The sequence below is a fragment of the Talpa europaea genome, assembly GCF_964194135.1.
Source record: "Talpa europaea genome assembly, chromosome: X".
Lineage (NCBI taxonomy): Eukaryota > Metazoa > Chordata > Mammalia > Eulipotyphla > Talpidae > Talpa > Talpa europaea.
Genome location: NC_140081.1, coordinates 26,174,341 through 26,189,358, shown reverse-complemented (window position 1 = coordinate 26,189,358; position 15,018 = coordinate 26,174,341). Strand labels below are relative to the sequence as shown.

Sequence of the window (15,018 nt, the reverse complement as noted above, 5' to 3'; positions counted from 1 at the left end):
AATATCAGAATAAAAAGGCAATGAAAAAGATCTAGAAACAATGTTACATCACCAACCTTCCACATCAACCAAATAATTTAAAGGTTACCAGCCTTACATTGCTCATAAGTAAAACTGTCTCCAGTGGCAAAGAATTAACATGAAACTATTGGTGCGGTTGACATGGACAGGCTCTGTTTTGTTGCTGTTGGTTTTGTTTTTGTATTGTAAAGGAGTTGATCCAACTGCCATGAGGCAGGCAACACTGGCTGCAGAGTGCAATGGGTGTAACAAGAAAATTAACTTTTGTAGTTTTTGTAGATCTGTGAGTCTCATCAAGAAAAAAGTTTCTTGCTTAAGAATTAACAGTCAAACATTAATATACTATATACACCTTTGCCATTTACACATTAGCATCAGGCCATTTATTACAAAACACTATACACTTTCCACTGCAGGCGGGTTATATATTGACAGCAAATTTCTGCAGATAAGACAGTGAATAAACTCTCCACTCCATGTTGATTAGGAATAGTTTTTCTAGTTTTAAATATTAGCCAGACACAGAAAAAGGTTGGACTGTAAGGCCTGGGTGCACAGTCTTGATGGAACCAGTTAATAATTATGTGCATTTCACTGATCCTTCGTCTGAGGTGGGGACACTTCGTCACTGCCTTCGTAACTTTCTTGTGCTCGTTGGCCAGTTCTTTGAGGGTTGTTCATGTGATGTGCTGCTGGGCCTGTGTATGGCTGTCCATGCACATGGTTATTCTGGGAGGAGAGAAGAGACTTGCATGTTAAAACTTTTCATGAGTTAACCTTATATACTTGGCCTAATGGTAGGGGAAAAAATTGATTTGAAAAACCTAGCTTAGATGCAAACTCCAAAGCACAAAAGAAGAGTGGTGCAGGTCTGTGTGTATCTTTGGCCAGAGTGCTTAAGTGCCAAAAAAATCATTTAGACTAAAATCTGACAAATAAGGGTTTAGTCCATCACTGCTTGTGGTCAAAAAACTTCACAAAATGACTTGTGAGGTAGGTAGAACACATCTATTCTGACTCTTCCAAGCTACTTGAAACTTTCCTATCATAAAATGGGATTAAATGATCATGAGATCTATATGGACAATAACCATGAATACAGAATGTTAACGAAAACAAAACAATGTTTACGATAATGGCATGATTCATATATGAGCTATATCATGGCTCATGAAAGTAACTTTCCTTTTTGTGGATTCAGTTCTTCAACCTTTTAAACCCCTGAACCCTCAATTTTCTATGCATATGTGCCAGCCCAGTCCAGACTATTTTAGGCTTTAATTTGCATTATGAAAAGAAATGTTGATTATGCATTTTCTAGCTACTCAGCATGCTTCTTTATCCACCCGTAGATATAAGAAATAATGCCTTGAACAGCAGTTCTCAAAGTATAGTTCCCAGGGGTCTCCCTGGTGGCGCAGGGGTTAAGGTCTCAGCACTATGAAGCTATGGGCAGCCACTGCAGCATAAGTTGGATCCGCGGCCAGGGAGCAACCCACATGGCGAGGCAGACCTCTCCTGTCTTGCCTGCTGATGCCTTCAGCAGTGTATTTCAGTCAATTCACCTGTTCTGCAACCCACTCCCTCTGGTGAATCCTCTCACTCCCTGCACCTCTGGCCTGTACCCCAGTTCTTGTATGCATAAATAAATCAATCCTAAAAAAACTATGGTTCCCAGACTAAGCAGCAGCACCACTTGAGAACTGGAGTTAAGAACTACGGAGTGGAAGCTTGTACTCTGCTAAAACAAGCCCATAAGGGGAATTTTGATGCTCCTCTAACTTTTAGTATCCCTGCCTCAAAAGCTTGGTATCACTCAAATCTAGGTTTCAGAAATGAAGTTCTCATTTAGAAAGTTCACCTAAATTGTATTTTATTTACCTACTTATTCATATTACAGGAAATTTTATGGAAATCTGTCAAAATATTTGGCTTTTCCCAACCATTTCTTACTGCCACTGAAATCTTGGTTGGGTGAAATAACAAGGAGTGTTCTCCTTCATGACCACATATTATGGTCTTCAGAGTCTATTTGCAGAAATGTCATCATAATCCTTTCTACTAGTTACCATCATTTAATGTTCACATGAATGAACACATTCAAACACATACCATGACCCTATTCCAACCATTCCTTTTCATCATGCCCCCAAAACTAGTCTACGTAATCCCTCTACTACTTTGCAGTCACACACACACTCTCCAGTCATTCTTTACACACACAATCACAGAGTGAAAATTGGTTCTAAGGGATAGAAAGACAAACACACCCCTACTAACCTGTTGATACTGAGATCCAGGAGAATGGGGGTATAATGGGGCATCTTCAGGTGGAGGAGACTCATGCTCATCTGGAGCATCTTGGTCATCTGGCTCCTAATTTTAAACATTTTAAAGATAAAATATTACATAAGTGAATCCAAGATTATTTTGAATTTTTTTGTATTTGAAATAAATTTTTAAAAGCCTAAGAAATCAAACCCACTAACTTTTACTGAAGAGAACCCCCCCACACAAAAAAAAAATCACTTGGATTCTCTTAGAAATATTACATTTTAGGATATTTCACAGAAATTTCTCTAAAAGAAGGCTTCCTCATTAACTTAAAATCATACAGAGTAAACAATAAGGCAAATAAAACTTTAACATAGCTTTTTGAGACATTATCATTAATACATAAATGCTGGCCTATAAAGTAGACTGTTCTCTTCCATTTCTATGTGTTACACACCAGTATTTTTTTTTTTTTTTTTACCTCCTCTGGACAGAGTTCACAAGCTTTTGCAAGTGTCATCCTAGCACTATGTGATCTCTCCAGGAAATAACCATTTGACGTCTCATTGCTTTGCACAGGAGGAGACCAATTGTTGTAAGTGTACTGAGGATTGCCAGTGTATGGTCGTCTCTCAAGTTCATCTCCAAGCCACTCCACTGCCCATGTCCACTTTCTTTTAAGATCTCCATTGCCCTTCAAAAGAAAACAATATATATATATAATATATATATTTATATATATATAAAAATAAAAGGATTCAGAATACTTTTCAAAGTTAACTTAAAATGAGAACTCAATTCTGATGTCTCTTATTTTGAAACAGAATCCTTAATTTCTACAAAATTATAAAAAACTCACCTGCAGAATTTGGTAAGCAACAGGACAATTGCTAAATAGAGCTACCATACATTTTATACACTGATATGCTCTTTTTTGATAGTGATTTTTTGAACGCTGGATTGTGTCAAATAGCCCATCTCGGTCATCTGGGATTCCTTTAAGTGCATTATGAATTCTGAAAGAGAATCAGACACAAAATAAAGACTTCTAAAATCAAATGGCAGCTAATACTATATGCCACTCAATAAATAGGTTTGATGTAATCAATCTAATGTTAGATAATATGATTATTAAACCTTCATACAGAGGAGAAAATAGTTACAGAGAGGGTAAATCGGTTGTCCAAGGTCATATAGCTGCATTGCGATCTGTCGCGTCTGTGTTTTTATCAACATTACTAATACAGAATAATTTTGCTATTCAGGTCCCTAAGAGTAACACAAACTTTTAACACAAAAATTAAGGTTATGACTGCTATGCTTAAGATTTTGCTTCAAGTCAGTTCATATTAAAAACAAAACAAAAAAAAAACACAAAAAAAACCCCACAACTCCATTTTTTGTGCAGAATTGGTCCTAGAAAGTAGGGAGGGTGCACAATGGTCTATGGTAACTGACTATGGGTGATTAAATGGGTAGGGTGGTAACATACATCTGAGGAGGTATGAACCTATCCCCCTAAATCATATACAGTGCTGTAAACCAATGTTACCTTAATAAAGGAAAAATAAAATTGCATTTGTGAAGTTAGGATTCAATGACTTTGAAACAGTGACTTAATTTGGAAGTACAGAATTAAATTCGAATAATGAGAATATATGGTAGTCAAAGCAATTTTCACCAGCAACAGTACAATCTGGCTGCTTTGCCAACAAAGGCTTTCACTTTAGCGCCTGCTGAAGTATGACAGAACAATATACAATCAGCTGTTTCCTGTTCTTCCCATGATAGCCAGTTCAAAAAATTATTTTAAAGACAAAAATGAACCCTGGGCCTCCCCGGTGGCGCAGCGGTTGAGCGCTGGGTGGCGAAACTGCGCGCGGCCTCTGCGGCGCCGGTTCGATCCCCGGCTGCTCCCCGGCCACCAGAGGAGGGTCCCACATGGCGTGCAGACCTCTCCTGCCGCCCGCTGCTCCCCTCAGCAGTGTACTTCGGACCTTCTGCCTGCTCTGCTCCCCGCTCTGGCTCTGGTGAATTCTCTCACCCTCCCGCGCTTCTGACTGTACCCAGTGCATGTAAAAACAAACAAACAAACAAACCAGCAAACAAATAAATAAAGCATGCCTCTATAAAAAAAAAAAAAAAAAAAAGATCAAGGACATTCCTAATCTTTAAAAAAAAAAAAAAAAAAAATGAACCCTATTTGTTTTAAAAACATCACATGCCAGTAAACAAAATGTGAAAGCCTTACACATACAGAGGAACATTATTCATTCAGCCTTAAAAAGGGAATGCCATTCTGAGATAAGCCACAATATAGATGAGCCTTGAAGATATTAATGTTAAATGAAGTAAGCCAGCCTTGAAAGGAAAAATATATGATTTCACCTATTTGAGGTGCCTAGTTTAGGCAAAAATCCCAGAAAGAATAGTGGCTACCAAGGGGCTGGGGGAAAGGGGAATGAGAATTATTTAATGCATATACAGTTTCAGTTTGGGTAAGTCCTGGAGATGGATAGTGGTGATGGTAGCAAAGCACTGTATATATACTTAATATCACTGAACTGTACACTTAAAAAGGGTAAATTTTGTCATATTTTACAATTTAAAAAACTTTTAAGAAAAAAAGAGGGCAATTCTACTCTCAATGTCCATCAATGATGACTTGATAAATAATACTACTGAGTCATAAAAAGGAATGCAGTGTTAACTTGGATGAACTTGAAAACATCATGCTAAGTCAAACGAACCTGACACATAGTGTATGATTCTGTTTATATGCAATAGCCAGGTAAGTTCTGGGCATTTTGCCTATGGATAGGCAAATTTAGAGAGAAAGCCAATTAATGATTGTGAGGGGGTGGGTGGAATAGGGAATAACTGTTTTTTTTTTGTTTTGTTTTTTAAGATTTATTTATTTATTTATACAAGCACTGGGTACAGTCAGAAGCTCGGGAGGGTGAGAGAATTCACCAGAGCGGGGAGCAGAGCAGGCAGAAGGACCGAAGTACACCGCTAAGCAGCCGGGGATCGAACCGGCGCTGCAGAGGCTGCGGGCAGCTTTGCAACCCAGCGCTCAACTGCTGCGCCACCAGGGAGGCCCGGGAATAACTATTTGGACTGGGTATAGGATTTCCTTTTGTGGTGACAAAAATGTTCTAGTATTATAGGTAGGGGCCATGGTTGCACAACTTTCTAAATGTACTAAAAGCCATAGAATTGTATACTTTAAAAAGGCTAAAATGGTGAATTTTACCCCAATAAAGAAACATTACCTATATAGTCAGTAAACACTTAGGTACATATTTTTGCTTAATAGAAGGTTCCAATTCAAAATGGAAGTCTTTCCCCCTGCATTATGTTTTGTTTGGAAATCACTACTTCGGCAAGTTATGTAAAGTTCAATCATTTCAGACCAATAAACCTTGTATATAGGCTTTTTGTTGTTTAATCTGAAACACTGAAGTATAATCATTTTCTGTTTATACCTTCATTTACTAAAATGATATTAAGGTGGGACACTACTGTTTCTGCCACATCATGTTTTTTTCCCTATTAGTATCACCTGCTTTCAAGTCAGTTTATCATTATCATCTTTGCCTTTCATGCTAATACCTAGCACTGCTGGACACATGCAAGATGCTCCATAAATATTTGAAACACTGTTTACTGAGTAAATAAAAGCTTGCTATGAGAACGTTATCTTTCAAGCTTGGGCTAGTGATGTGTAACAATACCATACTAATCTCATTAGACAAAACTCTCATATAGAATGCATCATGTGTTTTCACTACTACCACTTGCTTTAATGAACACGAATAGCTAATATGGGTCACAATTGGTCTAAAGCTATAAATGCTTACAATATTTAAAAACCTAGCATTTAAAAATTAAGATTCCATTAAAACTACTCAAAACATTTCAAACCCTTTGATGATACTTAGCAGGGTACTACATAGTGCTCAAAATAAATGACTACAGTTCAGTACTGAGTTTTGGCTCATGAAAATGGGTTTTTGGCTTAATGCTATTTTTACAATATTCCTTCAATTGCTTGAAATCCATGATGGCAATTTTAGAGATAATTTGAAAAAATTCATGAATTCTAGCACTTGTAACCCCTACTAAGACTTTTTTTTTTTAATAGAGGCATGTTTTATTTATTTATTTGTTTGTTTGTTTGCTTGTTTATACATGCACTGGGTACAGTCAGAAGCGCGGGAGGGTGAGAGAATTCACCAGAGCCAGAGCGGGGAGCAGAGCAGGCAGAAGCGAAGTACACCGCTGAGGGGAGCAGCGGGCGGCAGGCGAGGTCTGCGCCATGTGGGACCCTCCTCAGGTGGCCGGGGAGCAGCCGGGGATCGAACCGGCGCTGCAGAGGCCGCGGGCAGCTTCGCAACCCAGCGCTCAACCGCTGCGCCACCGGGGAGGCCCCTACTAAGACTTTTTAAGCATTTTGTTGTTATAGAACTTTTCAAGTTTCTACTTTAATCATTATATTGACAGATAGGTGGTAATCTGTTATATAGATTTTGAACAGTTTCCCAAAATAAGCTGTTACACTATCCTCCATGTGTAAAGGGGTGTTATAAAATTTGTCAGTGTTGTCAACTACAATTCATAATCTACTATGTAACTCTAGGGATTAATTATACTGTACTTACTGCTCTTACTGCCTCCCGTCCCCCCAAAGGAATTCTGGAGAAAGCTTGAATTAAGCCAGATAACTTTAGTTCTTAAAAACCCGCTCCAAGGCCTCCCTGGTTAAGCACAGCACTATGAAGCAATCCAAAGCCTCTGCAGCACGTGTTCAATCCCTGGCCGGCCAGGGAGCAACCCACACAGCGCAGAAGACCTCTTCTGACTCGCCCGCTGCTCCCCTCAGGAGTGTATTTCAGTCTATCTGCCTGTTCTGTTCTCCACTCTGTCTCTGGTGGATCCTTCTCACCCCCCACATCTATGGCCTGTACCCCAGCTCTTGTATGCATAAATATTAAAATAAAAAAAACCCGCTCCAAACTCCTCATAAATTAAAACAAATCATATCAAATAATGCAAATTTGCCTACTTGAACTTTTTTTTTAAAGATTTATTTATGCATACAAGAACTGGGTACAGGGCGGGGGCGGGGGCGAGAGGATTCACCAGAGACAGTGGGGAACAGAACAGGCAGACTGAAATACATTGCTGAGGGGAGCAGCAAGCGAGACAGGAGAGGTCTGCTGTGCCATGTGGGTAGCTCCCTGGCCGGCCAGTAATCAAATTCATGCTGCAGAGGCTGTGGATAGCTTCACAGTGCTGTGCTTAACGCCTTGAGCCACCAGAGAGGCCCTGAACTTTATTTCTAACAGCAAAAATCAATACTCAAAGTGCCTTCATGGTCACACACAGCGGCAAAAGATTTCAGTCACCCAATCAATACTCATGTTCCAAACTGAAACAAGTGACACTGCCTTGTTTCAGGCATACTGTAAATAAGTGTCCTTTTTGCTATTTATTTAGTGCCCTTTTTCTACCTGTGTGCTTTGTTTCTTTCACTGTTCAAAATGCCCAATATGTAGTGCTTTAAGTACTGTCTAAGAGTTACTAAATACAAAAAGGCTGTGACATTCCTTGTAAAGTACGTGTTATATAAGCTTTGTTCCACACCAGTTATCATGAATTCAACATTGAGTAATATTAAATAAGGTGTCATTAAACAGAGACATAAAGGTTATGTGTTGACCGGCTGGTAAGAATGTAACCAGATACTTGTATGTTCAGTATGCACTCTTGCTGTGTTTACAGAACACAGCTACCACAAATAATGAGGATTTTTTACATAATATTTTTAGATAATCAAATGTTATCTCATATGAGTAAATCTAAAATTTAATACAAAAATAACCCTAGAGCGTAATTAATGAAACTTAAAAGCATACTATGTATGAAACTTGGGCCATGAGAGAATAAAAAAAATGAAATAAAATTATGAGGAAATGGGTAAACCTTTTACTCATTTTTGTTTTTGTTTAAAACATTAGCTACCTGAGAGGTAAAAATTGTGTTCTGACTGGCAACTTTAGTTATGCCTAAAACTCGGCCAAATAAGGAAAAAGGGTATCTACCTGTGAGTCTGCCAAGAGTCCTCAATAAGTAAGATTTGCAAAAGCAGATCCAAATAGGGCCGGAGTTCGTAAGTGTAGGAATACGCAACCTAAAAACAGGCAAGAAATGGTGAAGAACTTTTTCAAGAGATAACAAATCAAATTAGAGACGGATGAATGTTTATTTTTCTTTAACCTGCCAGAGTAGTTCACTGAGGACAGTAGATGAGAACTGAGGATTCTCCCAGCAGCAAAAACGAAGCAACTTGACTGTTTCCTCTGAGTTACTGCAGTCCTCAATGATTTTCTTCACATAACTTGTTCTTACAAATAAAATGTCTGCCACATTCTGCTGAATTGGCATTATAGGTTGTGATAAATTAGGATCACCAAAAGGATTGGGAAGAGGAGGATTACCTAGAAATCAGATTTGCCATTAGTGAAAAACTAAGACTTCTCTATAATAATGTACAGGCTTTCACCATAGAAAAACAGCTTATGATTGTTTTAATTTTAGAAAAATAACATTTTAAGTCAAATTTCCTAAGTATAATAAAGAAGGCATCACTGATCATTGGTATACCAAGATAATAAAATCCCAAATTTAAATGCCAACACTGGTAAATTACTTCATAAATAAGATCATCCATCTCAGTATCAAGTAGATAGAAAAAAGTCCTCTTCAAACATGTGAAAAAGGTATAGGACACAAAATACTATAAAAAGAATAAAATATTCCTAAGTATGGACTTTTGTTTTACATTTAAACAAAGTAGTACATATGCCCAGTTGTATTTGAAAATCATTTTAAAGAATGGAGTATTATAATTACCATTGATTGAAGACTGCATTCTTGAGGAGACATTACAACAGCGGATCAGCTGTGACACTACCGAGTATAATTTGCCTAATTCTGCGTACTGATATTTGATTGGAGGACCTGGACCTTCATCTAAAGACACAAGCATAAAGGTAGCAGGTACACTCAATTTTAGAAGCTGTGTCTTTTCTGCCACACCTACAAATGGAAGGGAGAAATGGGAAGAAAGCGAGAATAATGAGGAAAATAATTAGGATGGTGAGGGCTAAATTAAGCACATAATTATTCACACAAATTCTATTCATAATTAATCATTTATACATAATTATTTAGTTATCTATAACATTTTCCTATCATTTTTATGATCAGGAGCAGATTATCTTTACTTAGCATTCAGAGTATTATATAATCAGAACAGAAAATTTACCGAGCTAGTATAATTAGATTTAAGTATTAAAAGAGTTAAATAGTGATGATGACTATGGCATTGCAATCATATTGGGCACAGGAAGGTAAACATGTTCTACAGTTGGGGGGGGGGCAAAGTCTAGACTACAATTCTTATTGTTAGGTAGAATGACAAAACTAAACTGAGAAGAATTCTTTCATGAATAGCTTGTCACTTTTCTTTCTTGCACAGCCAGCTTCTTGAAAAAGATGTCTACTTTCTCACTTTCCCTATCAACCCATGCCCATTTGTTTTCTGCCCCTTCATTCCCTGGTGTAAAGGTAAGGAATAATTCTCAAACCACAACTACTTCCTCATTTTTTTATTCCTCTCATTTTCTTTCTACCTCTTCTCTTTTTACTTGGTCTCATTTGTGAGTCTTTTCTCCTTCCTGTCTCTGAAAAATTGATGATTTTCAAAAGTTCCCATGCCAAGCTATCTTCTCACACTGTATGCTTTCCCTAGATGGTCAAACCCACTCTAATGGCTTTAAGTTTCAGCTATTTTCATTCAGATAATTCAAAAAAAAAATTCCAGACAAATATCTTACTGTTTTACACACATTTCTATTTGAGTTCAGTTTGCCCAAAATGAACTCGGATTTTCCTCCTCACTCATGTTCTTTTCATGCATTTCCCCTCTTGCTGCCTGGCACTACTATCTGATCAGTTCATCAAGACAGAATCCTGGGTATCATTCTTAACATCTCTTCCATGTTCCCCTCCCTTGAATATCCAATCACCAAATTCCATAGACTCTACTTCTAATAAATAGTGCCAGAACTTGTCTACTTGTATCCCCCTCACTGCCATTTCCCATGTACAGGCCACAACAATCTTCTATCTACAGATCATTTTAACAATCTCTAGTCCTAGCTCAGTGGTCTTTTCAAAAGGTATGTCTTCTGAAATGCTACAAAAGTCTATCATCAAATGCCCTTAGGATAAAACCCAGAATCCTTCACTAGGATTCTCTGATCAGGAGATCAGGAGATCAGAGAATCCTGCTCATCAATCCTGTCATTTCCATCTTACATCAGTTCCAGTCAGACTGAATAACTTCATTTCCTGTAAGAGTCACTGTAATTTATTCCAAGTCTGGGCCTCCCTGGTGGCACAAGGGATTAAGTCAGCACTATGAAGCTATCCACAGACACTGCGGCATGAGTTCAATCCCTGGCCAGAGAGCTGCACTACACATGGTGCAGCAGACCTCTCCTGTCTCGCCTGCTGTTCCCCACAGCAGTGTATTTCAGTAGACCCGCCTGTTCTGCTCCCCACTCTGTCTCTGGTTAATTCTCTCACTCCCCCGCACCTCTGGCCTACACCCCAACTCTTTATACATAAATAAATCTTAAAAAAAAAATTATTGCAATTGTTTGCATCTGTTATCATTCTTGATGGGAAACTCAAGCAACCAATTCTCATATCTACTTCTCTATTAAGTCTGGTTAACTCATATCTACTTCTCTATTAAGTCTATCTGGTCAGGCATCCCTACGATATACTTTCATAACATTTTATATTTACCTTATTATTGCCATTAACATATTTTTTATGGCAATTACCTCTTTGTTTCTATACCCCTCTAGAGAGTAGATTGTCTTAATTATTGCTACGGTTTAAGAAATATAATTATGCAGGCCCTACAATCCTGTATGTGAAATCCTGAGATTCAAAAAGCTCTAATCATAAATACTGGAGTCAAACTGTGTTTGGTTGGTGGGAAAATTTGGCCACAACTGACAAAGAGGCTATACATCCCTAATTAATGGAAATATTAATGTTTATGATTTCAAAGTGCTGTCTTAAACCCTGCTATAGGGATATTACATAATGCATGATATATGCAATGCCTTACCTTTCCTAAATTCAACAATTCTGAACTCCCAAACATCTCTGATGCTAAGGATTTCATATTAAAACATAGATTCAAGTTTGTTTTTAACAGAAAAATTTGTTAGATTTCATTATGGACCATGATGTATGCTTTGCGGACAGGCAATCTCTGAAAAGGTAGTTGAACAAAATAGGAATTTCCTGAATGCTGAAATTTGGTATTTCAAAGTTTGAAATACACATTCCACTTATGTTTGTGTGTAATAAAACTTCTCTTCTCAAGCACAAACATTCAAGCATCTCCAGAATAGAAAACTAAGGGGAAAAAAGACAAACTACAGAGGGAAAGTAGAATGTTGCTTATGTTAAAAGGGCCACAGATCAATTGGTAATTCATTAGTGAAGGTTCACACGCAAAAAAATCCCTGAAATGACGGGGATATAACTTAATTTTGGGCAAGGTATTTTAAAAAAAATCTTTTTATTCAAAACTATCTGCTAAAGTCTCCCAATTTGGCCAAATTAATTCTAACTAGACTGACTGACTGTCATTTTGGGATTAAGTAAGAACACCTGATTAACTGATATATATTTCTTATAATTTCAATTATGAAACTTACCCTCCCCAAACCAAACACCAAAATGACAATGAAAGGATTCTTGATGATATTACCTACTACGCATCTATTCAATCAACATTTTTTGAGGGCTACTGTGCAAAACTCTTATCTTTACAAATTAGCCAGGGAGGCAAACCAAAAATTTGAAAGCTATCAAAAACAACAGAATAAGTATAAGACAGCATAGTGTATTTCAAAGTTAAGTGTTAAGGAATCACTGAAATGATCAGGTGATCTTAGAAGGAGCGGGTTACTCTGAGAAGAATTTATAGAAGTAGTAACAAATCAGTAAGAAGGTACTTTAAGTGAATTTGAGTAATTTTAGCTCACTTTAACAAAAAAACGATACATACAATAAGTCCTTTGCCCAAATTTAGTATTACAATCATCTGGGATATTTTGAAAATATGGACTCCTTGTACTACGCTTTGAGAATTCTGATTCAATGAGGCCTAGCAATCAATATTTTCAAAGAAAACTAGAGACCTGGAATCAATACTCTAGGGGATAAAAACACAATTAAGATGCAGATTCTGACCTGTGTCTACTGCAGTATTACACATGATAAAGAACCATAAAGTACAAGGTGAAAATTGTAGTAAAGGCTCAGAAAAAATTCACAATAGACTTTACAGAATACAGCTTCTACTTTGGACCAGGTTATATGCCATCACTTGACTTTAATGATTTCACTATTTAATACATTGAAATAGAATTATGAAAACAAATTCTTACCTAAGTTGGCATACATTACAAACAGGTTGAAATACTGCTGTAAATGACGCCCATGCTCTGAAACTTCCCTTCTCAAGAGATTTAGTACTGCTCTTAGTAAGTGATCACTCAGGCTTAGGTTGTCATAAGCCTGTAAATGATAAAACATTGCCTGTTTTTCAGCAACAAGGTGCAGGTATAATTCATTTGTGTCAAAAAGGGACATACAGATTTATAGGGACATACACATATAAGTTGAGTACAGGCAGAAATTTCTGGAAGGACTGATCACCCAAGAAAAGGGTTGCTTTTTAGAAAAGGGAATGAAGATGTGAGGTAGATTTCACTATAGAGCCTTCACACTGTTGCTAATTTTTAAAAAATGTTAGTCCATTCAAAAAAAAAAAAAAAAAAAAAAAACCAACATCAATTTTAAAAACATTCTATAAAACTGTGCAATTAAGTAACTGAATTAACAGAAACAATTCTATTATGTTTTTGAAGAGGTAACTTCATTGCAATGAAGTACTTTAAATGGAACCCATAGACATAAGAATGTGTGGTGTATACCATGCATGCACACACACATCAAGTAAACATAGCAAACATATAAATATATTTGTGACTTCAGCTTTCAGGAATTTATTTGTAAGCATTCAATCATTAGAAAGAAAGCTGCACGCACAGGGGCCTCCCTGGTGGCATAAGGGTTAAGTCTCAGCACTACATACAGATTTAATGGCCTGAGTTCTATTCCTGGCCAGGGAGGAGACCCACAAGGCGCAGCAGACCTCACCTGTCTCACCCACTGCTCCCCTCAGCAGTGTATTTCAGTTGATCTGCCTGTTCTGCTCCCTACTCTGTCTTTGGTGAATCCGCTCACCCCCCTGCACCTCGGGTCTCCACCCCAGTACTTATATGCATAAATAAATCTTAAAAAAAAAAAAAAAAAAAAAAAAAGAAAGAAAGAAAAAGAAAAAAAGAAAGCTGTATAAATTACCTGACTGGAAGGTCCAGGAGATGCAAAAGGTGAAGGACATGGCCCATCTTGCAAGGAAAAATGTGCAATGAAAACTATAAGTTTAGCAAACGCACCCCTTACTTCTGCACTAGGGCACTCCAGAAGGTATTCAGAGAAGCGGTTTGAAACATTAAAAAGAACATTGTGAGCAAACCAAAAACGTACATTCTTGCTATGACGAAGGAGGATACACAGTGCATCATACCTGAGGCAAAACAAAACAAAAAAAACTATGAATATCAATTCAGTAACATGTTTGGGTACAGGAATGGGTCTCTATGAACCAAATAAAAATCAAAGGTCTTTTACTACTAGAGGGGGAAACCAGTCCTGGCTACTTCTAGTATTAATATTAAAATGATAGATGAAAACTATGCCTTGGTCTATTCTCACAGTGTGACAAAAATCTATTAACAAAGTCTATAAACAAAGGCATCCAAAGGTGCAATGATAAAACAATACTTTACCACCCCCCAATTTTCCCTTAATTTATTACTAGTGTGTAAGTGAAAATTGTTAAATCAAAGCATTATAATGGCCTCTACACTTTCAGAATTAGGAACTTGAGAAACTCATTTAAACCTATCTTTATAATCTATGGCAGGATTTACTTTAAGAAAGCTAAGACCTAGTAAATTTCATGATTAAATAACTTAGATCATTTTGCAATCTTCCGTACATGGATGTCAAAGATATGATGCAAGGAAACAGACGCAGAAGCCAGCTTTTGAATAATAGGCCATTTTAAATCTAAGTAAATATTTTAATATGATTTCTCTCACTATTGTCACCAAGAGAATTTTATTCTGCATTCCAAATCTAAAACTAGATCATAGTTTAAAAAAAAAAAAGTATATTACATAAACCAAACGTTAGCTATTATAGGAATGAAAATTCAAAGCAATGTACCAATCACTGGCAGAACCACGGACTATTTTCTTGGTGTGAAATCCTGTGGTAAAGAGGAACCTAGCAGCAAGCTGAATACTAATCATAGTGATTTCTTCTGCTTCAGGCAATAGGTGATCCTGCCCTATAAATAAAATGCAGATAAAAAAGGAAATCAAACAAATTTCTATATCTAAGCTCCACTTTCAAACAAGGCGACACATCCACTACATTTCAGATGTCTATTGCTAAAATTCCTCTGCGGCTACTTATGACATAGTAATTACT

The 15,018-nt window shown here is 37.2% G+C and overlaps 1 protein-coding gene across 4 annotated transcripts in view; it reads right to left on the bottom strand.

The window, feature by feature from the left end:
* Nucleotides 1–612: 612 nt before the first annotated feature.
* Nucleotides 613–15,018, bottom strand: part of USP9X (ubiquitin specific peptidase 9 X-linked) — a gene marked incomplete at both ends in the record, with an annotated part of 89,626 nt that continues 75,220 nt past the window's right edge. For 2 of the 4 annotated variants that reach the window (XM_084258625.1, XM_084258626.1), the window contains 10 exons: nucleotides 613–750; nucleotides 2,302–2,397; nucleotides 2,753–2,989; nucleotides 3,155–3,311; nucleotides 8,403–8,491; nucleotides 8,578–8,798; nucleotides 9,214–9,399; nucleotides 12,843–12,972; nucleotides 13,822–14,047; nucleotides 14,752–14,875. In XM_084258625.1, coding sequence (XP_084114751.1) covers nucleotides 613–750; nucleotides 2,302–2,397; nucleotides 2,753–2,989; nucleotides 3,155–3,311; nucleotides 8,403–8,491; nucleotides 8,578–8,798; nucleotides 9,214–9,399; nucleotides 12,843–12,972; nucleotides 13,822–14,047; nucleotides 14,752–14,875 — 1,604 coding nt within the window. The remainder of the gene's footprint in view (nucleotides 751–2,301; nucleotides 2,398–2,752; nucleotides 2,990–3,154; nucleotides 3,312–8,402; nucleotides 8,492–8,577; nucleotides 8,799–9,213; nucleotides 9,400–12,842; nucleotides 12,973–13,821; nucleotides 14,048–14,751; nucleotides 14,876–15,018) is intronic. The other 2 variants (XM_084258627.1, XM_084258628.1) reach the window with 1 other exon arrangement.